This window comes from Atractosteus spatula, chromosome 3 (assembly GCF_055471065.1).
Source record: "Atractosteus spatula isolate fAtrSpa1 chromosome 3, fAtrSpa1.hap1, whole genome shotgun sequence".
Classification (NCBI taxonomy): domain Eukaryota; kingdom Metazoa; phylum Chordata; class Actinopteri; order Semionotiformes; family Lepisosteidae; genus Atractosteus; species Atractosteus spatula.
In genome coordinates this window covers 65,566,324-65,580,067 of record NC_142708.1, presented here as the reverse complement: position 1 = coordinate 65,580,067, position 13,744 = coordinate 65,566,324, and the positions used below count along the sequence as shown (strand labels likewise).

At 39.7% G+C, this 13,744-nt stretch overlaps 1 protein-coding gene across 1 annotated transcript in view; it reads left to right on the top strand.

Moving 5' to 3' along the window:
- The window catches only part of LOC148838245 (uncharacterized), an 18,251-nt gene extending 4,507 nt beyond the window's left edge, over positions 1-13,744 (top strand). The window contains exons 5-13 of the mRNA XM_088911163.1: positions 249-395; positions 3,048-3,191; positions 4,456-4,602; positions 5,089-5,235; positions 6,930-7,076; positions 7,413-7,559; positions 8,538-8,684; positions 9,467-9,613; positions 13,701-13,744. Coding sequence (XP_088767289.1) covers positions 249-395; positions 3,048-3,191; positions 4,456-4,602; positions 5,089-5,235; positions 6,930-7,076; positions 7,413-7,559; positions 8,538-8,684; positions 9,467-9,613; positions 13,701-13,744 — 1,217 coding nt within the window. The remainder of the gene's footprint in view (positions 1-248; positions 396-3,047; positions 3,192-4,455; positions 4,603-5,088; positions 5,236-6,929; positions 7,077-7,412; positions 7,560-8,537; positions 8,685-9,466; positions 9,614-13,700) is intronic.

The window sequence follows — 13,744 nt, the reverse complement described above, 5'->3', positions numbered from 1 at the left end:
ATGCCTGTTACATTGCCCCAGTGCTATCTGCAGTTGTTGAGGGTGCACCCCATTTTAAGATCAGAAACTACTCAGAGCTGTAGCCTATAAAAGAACAAGTAACAGTGGCCCTGATCCCAAAGCATGTAATCTCTGCAAAAAGGATAGTAGATTTGTAGATTTTGATTGCTGACCTTGCCATTTCTATGAAGCAAAACTGAATTTAGAACAGATAAATTGGTGGTTACAATGAACTTCTTTCTTTACAGACATCGATGAGTGTGCAAGTAACTCCTCAGTCTGTGGTCCACAATCACAATGTACCAACACTCTTGGGAGTTACAAGTGCTCCTGTGCTACTGGGTACTTCCCTCCTTATGGAATCTTCCTGACAAATGATTTAGAGCCATGTAGAAGTAAGTTGCAATGCAATTGAGATTAAAATGGGCTATGACCTCTTTAATAGCTATAGTTAAAATCAAATAGAAGGAATATGCTATTATTAAAAATACTGCAGACCGAGATTTTATAATGTCTTGATTCCAAGCAAATTGTCATCCAGTCATTAGCAATGTTTTCCTGACATGGAGACTTAACTGCTCACTGACTGTGTCTCCCCCAGTTTAGATTGCTGATTCTGCCATTAGGGAAGGCTGAAGGTGTATAGTAAAGGCACCTACCCTGCCCAAAACACAATATTGCTATTTATTAAATGAGAGTCTTAATGTCATGTCACTGTACAAGCTGTATGCTTACTCCAGGGTAGGAAATACAGAGCCACAAGACAGAGCTTAGGACAAAGTCTCTTGTCTCTTTGGATATCTGTTTCCTGCCTGTGATGTCCGGTCATAGTTAAGAATGCAGTACTTTTAGAAAGGGGGCATTGGCAGTGTATTTTACAGGACTTTAGCCCATTCTCTGCATCTCTGGATGAAAGATGTTATATTTTGCATATCTTAGAGTAATAACTCAGTAGTGATAACAATGAAGCCTTCATCAAAGGCCTGCAGTTCCAGCTAATTTGAACTGTGGTGATGTTTTTTTTAAAGGCACGGCAGACTGTGAAAACAACTTTGTGGCCTGCGGGCCTGATGCAGTGTGCTATCTCAATCCAGACAATTACAGCTGCTCCTGCAACACTGGATACATCCCTCCATATAGAGTCAACTTGACAAGTGTAAACAACCCGTGTCTTGGTAAGAACTTTTATAAATATCTGTTCACTTCATATTCAGAGACAAGCAATAAAACAGCTTTGAAAATGTAAACTGTATGTAGCTGCTTTGCTTTAGATGGGTAATAAGTGGCAGCATTAATGAACTGCTAATTTACACCATTATCTAATATCAAGAATTCAGTAATACCCTTACTATATAAATGGTCGTGCCTATGTGTCTCAGGTGTCTGAGGCAGGTAATTTGCTTGATTAGAACAATTCAGTTTATTTCAAACGTATTTCAGGCCAACAGATGAGTTGAAGTGGAAAGCATAGTGACACTTTGCAGTGCTGGGGCCCTGGGTTCAGTTCCTGGGGAGCTATCTGCACGCTGTCAGTATGTTCTCCTCGTGTTGGTGTGGCTGTCCTCCAGATTCTCTGGTTTCCTCCCATGGTCCAAAGGCATGAGTGGTCAATTGGCTTCTGGGAAAAATGTACATGTATTTGTGACTGTGTGTCTCTAGTGATGGACTGGCATCCCATCCAGGATATACTCTGCCTTGTGCCAGTTGCTTGCCAGGACAGGCTCTGATTCTTCTAGGACCCTGTATTGGATATAGTAGTAAGAAAATGAATGGATGGAAGTACAGTTCAGACATTACATGTGATGCAGACTGTGCAGATGGTGACATACTGTTAATCCTCTGGGATTAATCCTAGTACACCTGGGAAGTTGTACTAATCCACGTGACTTTATATTAATGCCTGTGTACAAACCTCAGAGCTGATTCTTTTTCGGCTCCCCACTCAGGACCCTAGCTCTCTGGGTTGTTCCTCTTCCAGAGAAGACTGAAAAGACTCCTTCCACCCTGAGGTTTTCCCTGTCCTCTTCTCTCTTACAGTACTTTTCCACTAACTCCTCACCCTTTAACAAGCAGTCGAGTACTTATAGTGCCCATGCAAGATGAGATTAAATCTCCCCTAATTTAATTATCAATTAGTGCCTACAATTTGCTGCTCTTTAGACAATGTTTAAAACTAAAATTGGTGAAATATTGGATTTCTGCAGAACTTAATGTATGTGAAATTGTCCACACAATCTGTGGTCCAAAAGCGCAATGTGATGACACTGATGTGAATTATAAGTGTACCTGCGATGGTGGATATGAACGTCTTGATGCATACTTTGTGGCCAGTGCATCAAATCCCTGTACAGGTGAGTCACTGAGTTTAACCCTCCCATACATATACAGTACACACAATTTCTCTTTTCAGAAGGGAATGAATCATTTAGATACTTAAACTTTACTTAATTGTACATCTAATTGAATGTCAAGAAAAGCAATAGAGGCACATCATAACAGGAACAAGGAAGAGTTAATTTTTTTAAAGCCAATGATAATCTGAAGCATGAATCACACATGTCTAATAATTGCTGTTGTACATTGAGTTTCCCAAGCAAGCCAGACTCTGAGCTAGGTTTCCCAAGCAGAAAACAAATGTTACAAATGTGCAAATATGAATAATATCAAAGCCACTGAATGCTCTAGATGATTATAGTTATAGCATCTCAAAGCAGGCTCTCAAAGTTGATATGATGCAGATTGTCTAACAGCCTGAAATCCATTGTCTAAGACTTAGTGTTTTTGCTTAATTAGGAAATATCATCAGTGCCACTCACAGTACTCCTGAGTTTCTGTATTATAATAATACTCTCTCACCTAACGAGTATGACCATGATACTGAGATTTATTAACAGCATTGGACGAATCCAGAATGTATCAGAAGTAAAGAGCAGGACATGCCTGCCGTTTTCAACTACAAGAAGTGATCACTGTTTGACCATTTGTACAGTTAAAGTTCATGAGAGGAGCCAAGTTTTAATTACAATAATGCCTTTGATTGTCTTCAGACATTGATGAGTGTAAAAAGTTCTTAATCTGTGGTCCGCATGCACAATGTACCAACACAGTTGGGAGCTACAACTGCTCCTGTAACACTGGATACACACAGCCTGCTGAAGTCACCCTGACAAACATCACAAATCCATGTCAAGGTAAGAACTGTGCTCTTCTATAAGTCTTATTGTCCTTAATCTCATGAAGGAAAGAGTGAGTATATGTTTTAGACAGATCTCCCTATTTTGCATTATTCTTGATCACAACTATTAAAAATATCTAAAAACTATGTTTGTAAGCACATTCGTTAAATAAAGTGTAATTTGAAATTAAGCAAATATGAAAATTACTAAGTAACTTAAAAATGTTAAATGATTTTTCTGCAATGGGCTGTATTGTTATAGTCCAACCTGTGTCTTAAATGGCTTGTGTTTCAATGTCATAATGAGGGCCTAGGCTCAATACATTGGTATCACAGTAGGACAAAGCAGAGTCTGAACAGACCCGGACACTAGATGGGAACGTCTGCATGTTTAATTACTTCTTTCTAATGGTTAACTTTCATAAAAGACAGTGTAAAAAACTAATATACAAGTAGTTTAGGTGGGTAGCTGCCTCAGCATGCATAGGCTGCAAAGGAAGAAATAATAGGTTTATTCCATGCTGAAAAGAGAAGAAAGAAAACACAACGTTTCGGCAGGTGGGAGCTCACACCTGAAGAAGGCTCCACGGCCGAAACGTTGTGTTTTCTTCCTTCTCTTTTCAGCGTGGAAAAAACCTATTACTTGTTCCATTAATATAGGAGTTCTGGCTGCCTTATACCGTATACTGTATATAGTATATACACTTCTCATATTTACAGTTTCAGGACATTTTATTCTGTGCTTTTAGATTTCTTGCATCTTGCATCTTGTATCTAGTCTGATTGTGCTTCACCTTATAACCTATTATCCTAGGTGAAAATCTGTAATAATGTGAAAATTGAAAACAAATATTCTTTACATCAAAACTATTTCTCAGCAACCATTTTGGTTCAAAGCAGCCTCCTTATTTGGAGAGTATGAATTTCTCGTGAGAAGCCTTACAAACAAAGCCTGTTGTATGAAATACAGTAAAATCTAAATTGGGATTCTGGATTCAGACATGGTTCATTGTAGACGAGTTGTCACCACCTCATGGAAGAAGGTTCACATCTATAAAGCTGCAATTATAAAATATCCCACCACACAATGTGTGGGATGAGGTCTGTATCTGACTATGATGTGCTATTACGCGTGGCTTGGGATTAAAAGTGATCAGGACAAATGTTAGGGTTTTCATGAAAAAAAGAAACTACCAATCCATTACCCCACAGCTGAGTATAACAGAAATGTTTAAATGGACAAAGATTTAAATTGAATACTTGGATTATTGGATTCACAGACATTGATGAGTGTGCAGATAATTCCTCAGTCTGTGGCCCAAATGCACAATGTACCAACACTGACGGTAGTTACAGCTGCTCCTGTGATACTGGATACACGCCCCCTGCTGGATACACGCTGACAAACAGCACCAACCCTTGTCAAGGTAAAATGACAATTCTTTTTGTTCTCAATATCAGACAAGTGTAAACAAATGCCTGACAGCTCTTGATAAAGAGTAACATCAAAAATTGCAACTGTTATGATGCGCTGGAAGTAATATTTCTTCCTTCCATATCTATGATATGGAAGCCTGTCTAATGTGACAGAGAACAGCTGAACGGATTCAATTTAACCTGTGGTCTTCTTCAGTGAGTTTTGGATCTGCGCGTCAGTGTACTGAGTCGAAAAGTGTTAAGGATTAATTTCTTAAGAATGTTTATAGATTCATCTTTAATACTACTGTATATGTCAACTGTTAAGAATCTTCCCTTTTTCTTCCTTTAAGTCTGAGTTTTTATTTTATTTTAAGCCATTTTTTTCCTTGAGTAACAATACATCCTGGGATTTTCATGTCATCAGATATTCTAGGAAATCTTTACTCCACAGCTAAGTTAAGCACAAAATTTATGTTGATTATGATTCGTCACAGACATTGATGAGTGTCAACTGTTTCCAACAATCTGTGGTCCAAACGCACAATGTGCCAACACTGCTGGGAGCTACAGCTGCTCCTGTGACACTGGATACACGCCACCTGCTGGAGTCACTCTGACCAACAGCACCAACCCCTGTCAAGGTAAGAATTGTTTTCATAGAATATATGTCATTGTGTTGGCTGGTTATCAGTAACTAATGAAACAGATCGAAGATGTCAAGCCCTGTAGAAATCAATGCATTGTTGCTTTAAAAGAAAGCAAGACCTTTTTTATTGTTTTACCTTTGCATGTTTAATAATTTCTTTATAATGGTTGACATAAATAACTGTAAAAACAACTAGGAGCATAGGATGGGCTGCAAAATGTCTGGAAATTTAGATGGATACTTTGAATACTAGAGAAGGTAAGCAGCCGTTGTTTTAATGTAAATTACACTTCAGATGTAACAAACATAAATCTTAGCACAAGACTTTCATGCAAAACAAAAAAGTATTGAATTCATTTGCTTAACTGGAGAGAGGAGTTGGGCAACAAAGAAAGTCTCCAGGCTGTAGTTGTTGTTATCTTTGTTGTAGGTTATTGTAACCTAAAGGTCAAAGGTTGTTTGACTTTGGAACTGAATCTGCCGGTTGTCCACCTTTTTTCCTAGTAAAGTGAGTGTAAGCAAGTCGACTGCACTGCTGGCTGAGAACGTATTGCTAACTGTTTGCAGAAAAGAGTGTTAAGGTTTATTTACCTGTGCTTATTGAAAATGACCAAAGCGGTATATAGGTTCATATGAGGTGCACTGTTTAGTTAGTTAATTGGAGGAGAGTTAAGAGCCATATTTTCAGATAAGGCTAATTTACAGTAGATTGTGTATAATCTTGGAATGGTTTAGAGCAAGTCCTTGTTTGTGTACAGATGATTTGGTGGATAAAGACTCTTTTGCACTAGGTCTTTCGAGCCTCTTGTTTAGAAGAAAGCCTGGCGTGGTACTGCAATGTTCTCTGAGGACAAAGAGGGCCCAGCTCATCCAGAGCTCTGCACGCAACGACACCAGAGACACTTCTTCAGCCAATACAGGCTGAGATTTGCTTTCTTCCAAAACACAGTTGGACTTCCATCCACCCACTCATCCATTTTCTAACCACTATGTGCAATACAGGGTCACAGAGCTGGAGCCTATCCCAGCAAACAACAGGCACAAGGCAATATACACCATGGATAGGACACTAGTCTATCATAGAGCACACACAGACACAAATACACACGCGCACACCAAAGTCAATTTTCCCAGAAGGGAATTAACCTATCAGTACATGAAAGGAAACCAGACACAAACACAGGGAGAATATACAAACTCCACACAAATACTATTGAACCCAGAACTGATACTATTGAAGTCCAGAATTGAACCCAGGGCCCCAGTGCAGCACGGCAGCAAAGTTAATGACTGTGCCATCATGCCACCCAAAGCTGCATAATATTGTTCAAACTCTCCCTTCAAAATATTCCATTTGTACTGACAGATACAACGCATGATAAATTAGCCCCATTCAGGGGCCCAGCCTGGCACTGGGCCTGCACTGTGTGTGGAGTGACAACAGAATGTCTTGGCATAATAATGAGTCATTCCATGAGAGGAGTGTCAGTAGAAATGGGCTGTTACTTGTAACCATATACCAATTTTGTAATTAAATCATAATGAAGTATAAAAGGCTGTTCTTTGGGGTTCACAAGAAACATGAGGATTTGTGCTATGGTCATCTCCCAAAATCTATACTAACAAAGGCAGTTAAGCTGCATAAAGAAGTAGAAGTTTGATTACAACTATAATTTTGATTTTACACAGATATTGATGAGTGCGCAGTCAACCCCTCAATCTGTGGTTCAAACGTACAATGTACCAACACTGTTGGGAGCTACAGCTGCTCCTGTGACACTGGATACAAGCTCCCTGCTGGAGTCACTCTGACCAGCAGCTCAAACCCCTGTCAAGGTAAATAAAATGGGTAGTAGTCAGTAGAACAAAACATTTTCTTTTATTCAGAGACACTGAAAAGAGACTGATGTGTGGAGGGAGTAAAACTTATTTCAAAGATGGATGGATTTAAAAGTAAGTCAAGTGAATATCAACTTCTCTTGTTTTCATTTAATTTCACCAGAATTGCCGTCAGGAAAATTTGTAATCATTTTTTCATTGAGCACATTAAGCACATAATAAAATGCAAAATAAATCATTTGTTTTTTCTTAAAAACTTCCTGAAATTTCAGTTGACTGTGTGCAAGGAGAAAGCAATGAATTTATACAGTAGATGCGTTTTGCTCCTTGCAGACACTGATGAGTGTGCAGCCAATCCCTCAATCTGTGGTCCCAACGCACAATGTACCAACACTGCTGGGAGCTACACGTGCTCCTGTAACACTGGATACACACCCCCTGCTGGAGTCAGTCTGACCAGCAGCTCAAAACCTTGTCAAGGTAAGAGTTGTTATGTGATCACAATGCAGAAGCCAGTGACAGAATTAATTGTGAAGGTGTCAGGATGAATATAATTGTGTGACAATGGAGTCATGGAGGCTACAGCTGCTCCTGTAACACTGGATACACGCCCCCTGCTGGAGTCACATTGACAAACAAAACAAACCCCTGCCAAGGTACGAACTGTTTTAATGCAAATGCAGTGCCGTGGCCAGTGACAGAAGTAATTGTGAAGGTGAAAGGATGAATATACAGTAAGTGTGACAATAGAGTCACAGAGACTGCTCAAATAAATTCACACTCACCTGATAGCTAAGTCTTCCACTGTCGTCACATAACCTATTACTGGCAGCTGATGTATATAGATAAATCAAGTGGGTACATAATCAAAAACCCATACCTCCTTATACAGACACAGCTCTATCAAATATGTTGACTGCCTAAAAGTGTGAGCTTCTTGTGTTGTCAGTGTTACAGACCTGGGACTGGGTGGGGCAAGCACATCTGCGACTGGGTGGACCTGGTGTTCAAATGTTTGTCTATGTCCCATGTCCCTCTCTGTTAGTAGTAGGAGTTATTAGGAGAAAGGAGTTTGCAGACTTATTGGCAGCAGAGTAGGAGTGTGTGAGCTAAGGGTTAGAGAGGGTGGAGAGCAGAGCAAGCTGGAGAGGGAAAGCTATAGTGTGGTATTGACACACTACTGTATCTTAAACCTACATATACAGTAGTTTTTGTATCACCTTGTTTATTCAAAACGTCTGACCTCTAATGACCTCCAGCATCACAAAGCTTCTTTAGTGTGTTTTCCCATGATTGATATCTGACCCAATTTCAAACAAAAATCCAAACATGAAATTGAGAAATACTAAAATGTAAAGAAACCTAAGTGCATGAGAATATGGGTTTTCCTACAATTATGATAAAGGCACAATACAGACAGAAAAAAAGGTTTGGCCCTGATTGTCTCGCTTTCCACAGAAACTGATGAGTGTGCAGTCAATCCCTCAGTCTGTGGTCCAAAAGCACAATGTACCAACACTGCTGGGAGCTACAGGTGCTCCTGTGACACTGGATACAAGCTCCCTTTTGGAGTCACTCTGACCAGCAGCTCGAACCCCTGTCAAGGTAAATAAAATGGGTTTGACATCAACATTTGTCGCACAGACTTTACAAGTCCTTGGTTGTCAGATGCCTTTAAATTGAAATCGAGTCATACCAGTAAAACTGTAGAAATGTTACTCAAAACCACAACACAATGGTGATAATACAAAATGTAACCCTTATCAGTGTGCCAGTGCTAGCAAAAATAACAAAAGTATTAGTGGTACATTCTTTATTTGTTAATATGATATACATTTTTACAGAAAGAAGGAAACCTGTCATTGTCCTTTTACATTTTTTCTGTAGTACAATATTTTAAGGGGTACAAATCAGGCTTCAGAAATGAATACCAAGCACATTCTTTAACACTGGAGCTATGATTAACACATTTATTAATTACAAATAATTTACTCCAATTAAGAACCATGTATTACATTCAAGTGACTGTCACTTAGTAATAAGTTGCTGATGTTGTATAAAGTTTTTCCTTCATCTAATACACATACCAAGTTCTATATATATATATGTGACTTGCTACCCTCCTATACTGAAGTGTTACAATACTGGCCTGACACTAAAAAAATGTGTTTGTGTCTAAGGCAGCACAATGCTAAGTGCAGTCTCAGACAGACCTTAAAAAACAAAGTTTGTGGTTTATAATACAAAGCCCACTTTTTGTATCAAACATTTGTTTACATAACAGAATGCAAAATAATTTGTTTGTGACTTAAAAACCTCTTGCAATTTCCACTGACCTTGTGAAAGGAGAAAGCAATGAATATATAGATGCCTTTCCCTCCTTGCAGACACTGATGAGTGTGCAGCCAATCCCTCAATCTGTGGTCCCAACGCACGATGTACCAACACTGCTGGGAGCTACAGCTGCTCCTGTGACACTGGATACACACCCCCTGCTGGAGTCACTCTGACCAGCAGCTCAAAACCTTGTCAAGGTAAGAGCTGTTATGTGATCACAATGCAGAGGCCAGTGACAGAATTAATTGTGAAGGTGTCAGGATGAATATAATTGTGCGACAATAGAGTCATGGAGACTACATAAATAAATACTCACCTGATAGCAGATTCCCCTGCTGTCACATGATCTGTTAAGGGCAGATGACACATATGGATAAATTAGGAGGGCACATAATCAATATCATTAAAGATAACCCATACTGTACATACTTCTTTACACAAACACATCTCCATTGTGACAAGCCATTTGGTATGACACAAAGCAATCTTTAAAACAGGCAGGCCAAGCTAAAAGACACATCAAACACAGCTGTTAGGTTTAAAAAAAAAATCTTTCTCAGAGTATGGGGAAAAATTAAGAACATCACCGTCTTTCAGGCTTCTACCTGAACTGAAGTACCTCACTATTACAGTCAAGGAGCTAAACTGCTTATTTGCCTCAAAACAAACCAACCACAAAAAGACAAAACATCTCACAGACTGTTTACAAAATCTCTAATTCACAAAATGTTCACAATTCCTTCAGTCTTCAGTCTTCAGTCTTCAGTCTTCAGTCTTCAGTCTTCAGTCTTCAGTCTTCAGTCATTCCTTCCCCTCTGTACACAGGGTTCTGCCCACTGCCCCTCAGATATTCACTTCCACAGATTGGCTTACACAGGAAGACTCTGCTTCCTGCTTTTTATACAGTCACCTGACCAATTGCCTTCCTGCGACTGGTCAGGTGACCCAGTGCAACAGCTTATTCCCCCAGGGGAATCATTGTGGAGACCTCCATTGGTTTCAGGTTTGGGTAATGGCAAGCCGTCTGGGGTTTGGCTGGACCCAAACAACTTCAAATACATTCATCTTTGCTAGTTGTAGGAGTTATTTGGTGAAAGTGTTTGCAGACGTATTGTCAAGAGAGTAGGAGTGTGTGGGATATTGGTTAGAGAGGTGGAGAGCAGAGCAAGGTGGAAAGGAATAGTGATAGTGTGGTTTTGACACACTACTGTATCTTAACTTCTTGTATCATCTCGTTTACTCAAAATGTCTGCTGTCTAATGACCCCTGACATCACAAACCTGTTTTAATGTGTTTCCCATGGATTGACATCTAACCCAATTACAAACAGAAGTCCAAAAATGAACTACTTGAGAAATACTAAAGTGTGAAGAAACCTGTTCGCACGCGTAATGACACTGCTCGTACCTGAGTAAAGATCATGAAGAGAATTGAAAAGCAGGCAAGGAAAGCAGGCTGGAAAACAATCCAAAGTCAAAAACACAAGCAAAGCACAAGAGTAATCTTGACAAAATGAAACAAGTTCAAAATCTGGAAATAAACAAAGCAACACTAGAGACTGAAACTCTGAGGTTCAGAACAAACTCTTAAGCCGAGCACAGAGTAATCCAAAGGCAAATCTTAAATAGCCTGTTCCTTGCGAGACTGGTGTGGAGGTTCATTGCGTACTTGTTAAACAGATCTACTGCCTGAATGTGTAGTCATGGCAACTGGCAGACTGGCAAATCTTGTTGATGCTCTACCAGTTGCTGTGGTAATTCTACCACGTCCTCTAGCCCTTCATTGGGAATGGGTATGACAGTGTAAGAATATATGTTTTCCAAAAACCATGATAAAGGCACAACACAAGGATTAAAAATGGTTTGGCCATGAGTATCTTTTTTTTTTCACAGACATTAATGAGTGTCAAGTCTCTTCCTCAATATGTGGTCCAAAAGCAAATTGCATCAATAACATTGGAAGCTACACCTGCTCCTGTAAAACTGGATACAAGCTCCCTGCTGGAGTCACAGTTACAAACAGCTCCAACCCTTGTCAAGGTAAGAACTCTTATCCCAGAAATAAAATGTATCCCATTGACTTTACAGGCCCTTTGTTTTCAAACAGCATGACATACTAATCAGGTCATTCCAATAAAAATGTATAAATCTGCATTCAAATCCACTTTTTTTCTTAAACCACAATGAGTAACATTGACAGTAATATTATTTAATCTCAAAATAAACTCTATAATCACTAATCTTTAATGGGGTCTTCAGCTTGTAATGAATGAATTTTAAAAATATTAAAATAGGAAAAATAAATTGAATTCTTTGCAATGGTTAGCTCCAGAAATATTTTAAAGACTGAATGAAATTAAACTAATTCAAAAAGAGATTAGCCACACACTGATCCTAAAAATGACTAGATTTCAAGAAGCTGTAAGCTCTCTGTGATGTATCAGGGCTATGATGCTGTAACACGGATGTTTCATTGGTGAGTCTCAGGAAAACAGACAAACACACCCTCTTCTCCCCCTAGTGGAGCTCATATCAGAGTCTGTTCTCTCTCTCCAGAGAACTGAGGTTGAAAGGCACAGGATGCCTCTGCTAACTGGTTTTCAACTGTCAGCCAACCAATTGTCTTCCTTCAATTGGTCAGGTGACTGAGGATAGCAGGTTATTCCACAATGCCTTCTGGGAAATGTGGTTCTTCTATGACACCCCCCCATCCCCCATCTAATCTCCACCCACTTGTCTTCTTACAAAGTGTGAAAATGCAACATTTGAGATAGAAAAAAACAAATTGATTTTCCAAAGATGGTGAACACATACTTCAGTATACAGCTGAGACAATTAAATTCTGGGAAGTGACAAAGCTTAATCACGATAATGACTGATTCTCCTCAGACTTTGATGAGTGTGGAGACAACCACTTAACCTGTGGCATAAATGCACAATTTGCCAACATTTTGGGGAGTTTCTTCTGCTCTAGCCTTGCAATCAGTGGTAGTGGCCTATATTTTCTGCCAAAAGTCTGCATTTGTTAGAAGACCTCGTAGAAGTACTAAGGCTGTGAAAGACCAAGACCACAGCTATCATTAAACAGGAGCACCTGTTGTGAGCTAGACATGTTTTTATCCAGATCAGTGGAAGAAGGCACTCCCAAAACTGTAGACAATTGAGCTTGAGCCTATGATATGTTTACAAGAGACTGGGGACACATTTCAAATTATAGCTTTTACAAGGATTAAACCAAAGAGTGACTGCAAAATAAAGATGAAGAAATACAATAGCTATATCCCTGCAGATATTCCATGCTGTATAATGGTATCTAAATACAGAGACACAGCCCTTTTCATATTGCTAACTTCTAGTGAGCAATTTGTCCCAGAATTCAAGCAATGAAGCAAGTTGGGAATTGATATGGAGATGTAAGCCTGAAGTTAATATTATTTCAAGAGGAATACCTACATCCAGGAATTAAATATATTATTTAGTGTTTGGTCATAGTAGGAACTGACTTATCCTGGCTTAACCTTGTCTAAGGGCCAACCTCCTCACCATTGGAAGAGGAGGTTCAGACCTCTCTGCACAGTGAGGAGCGACCATGGGGGAGTTGCACAGGTGGAAAGTGGGTGGAGACAAAAGTCGAATGTGAAGGACAAAAGGCTCACATATGGATTTTTATCCAGAAATATTTGCAGGTTAGGGAAGCTGAAGTGAGAGTAAAATTGGCTGCTGTCCTCTATCCTGAAAGTATTATAAACTCTGTCTAATTAAATAAATGCATAGTGGATAGAAGGATTGGATACAAAAAATAATTAGCTATATATATTCGTATGAGCTTAACATGCAGAAGTTACATAGTTATATTGTCACAGTCAGGTGCCTCAGCCAGTCGCGGCTGGCATCATCCAAATCGATAAAGTTGCCAGGGCATCTGAAGCGAGGGCAGGAGTATAGGATGTGGTCGGCTGTCTGCTCCTTGCCATCGCTGCATTCGCAAGTTGGGTCATCAGTGAGACCCCTCTTGTGTAGGGTGGCCCGGAAACGGCCATGTCCGGTTCTTAGTCGGTTCAGCTTGGCCCAGGCTTGTCTGGGTATGTCATTTCCAGTGGGTTTGTTGGATACTTTGTCAATAAATTGTTTCAGTCTGTGGTTGTTATTATTCCACGCGTCTTGCCACTTTTTGTTAGCCCAATTAGTCCCATTGTCATTGTTTGCTTCTTTCATAAGGCGCTTCATTGTGTTAGAAGGTGAGTGCCGGTTTTCTAATCGGAGGATTGTGGTGTTCCGGTTGCAGATGGCATCGTGCAGCAGGTGGTTGGAGTCATCCGAGGCTTTTAG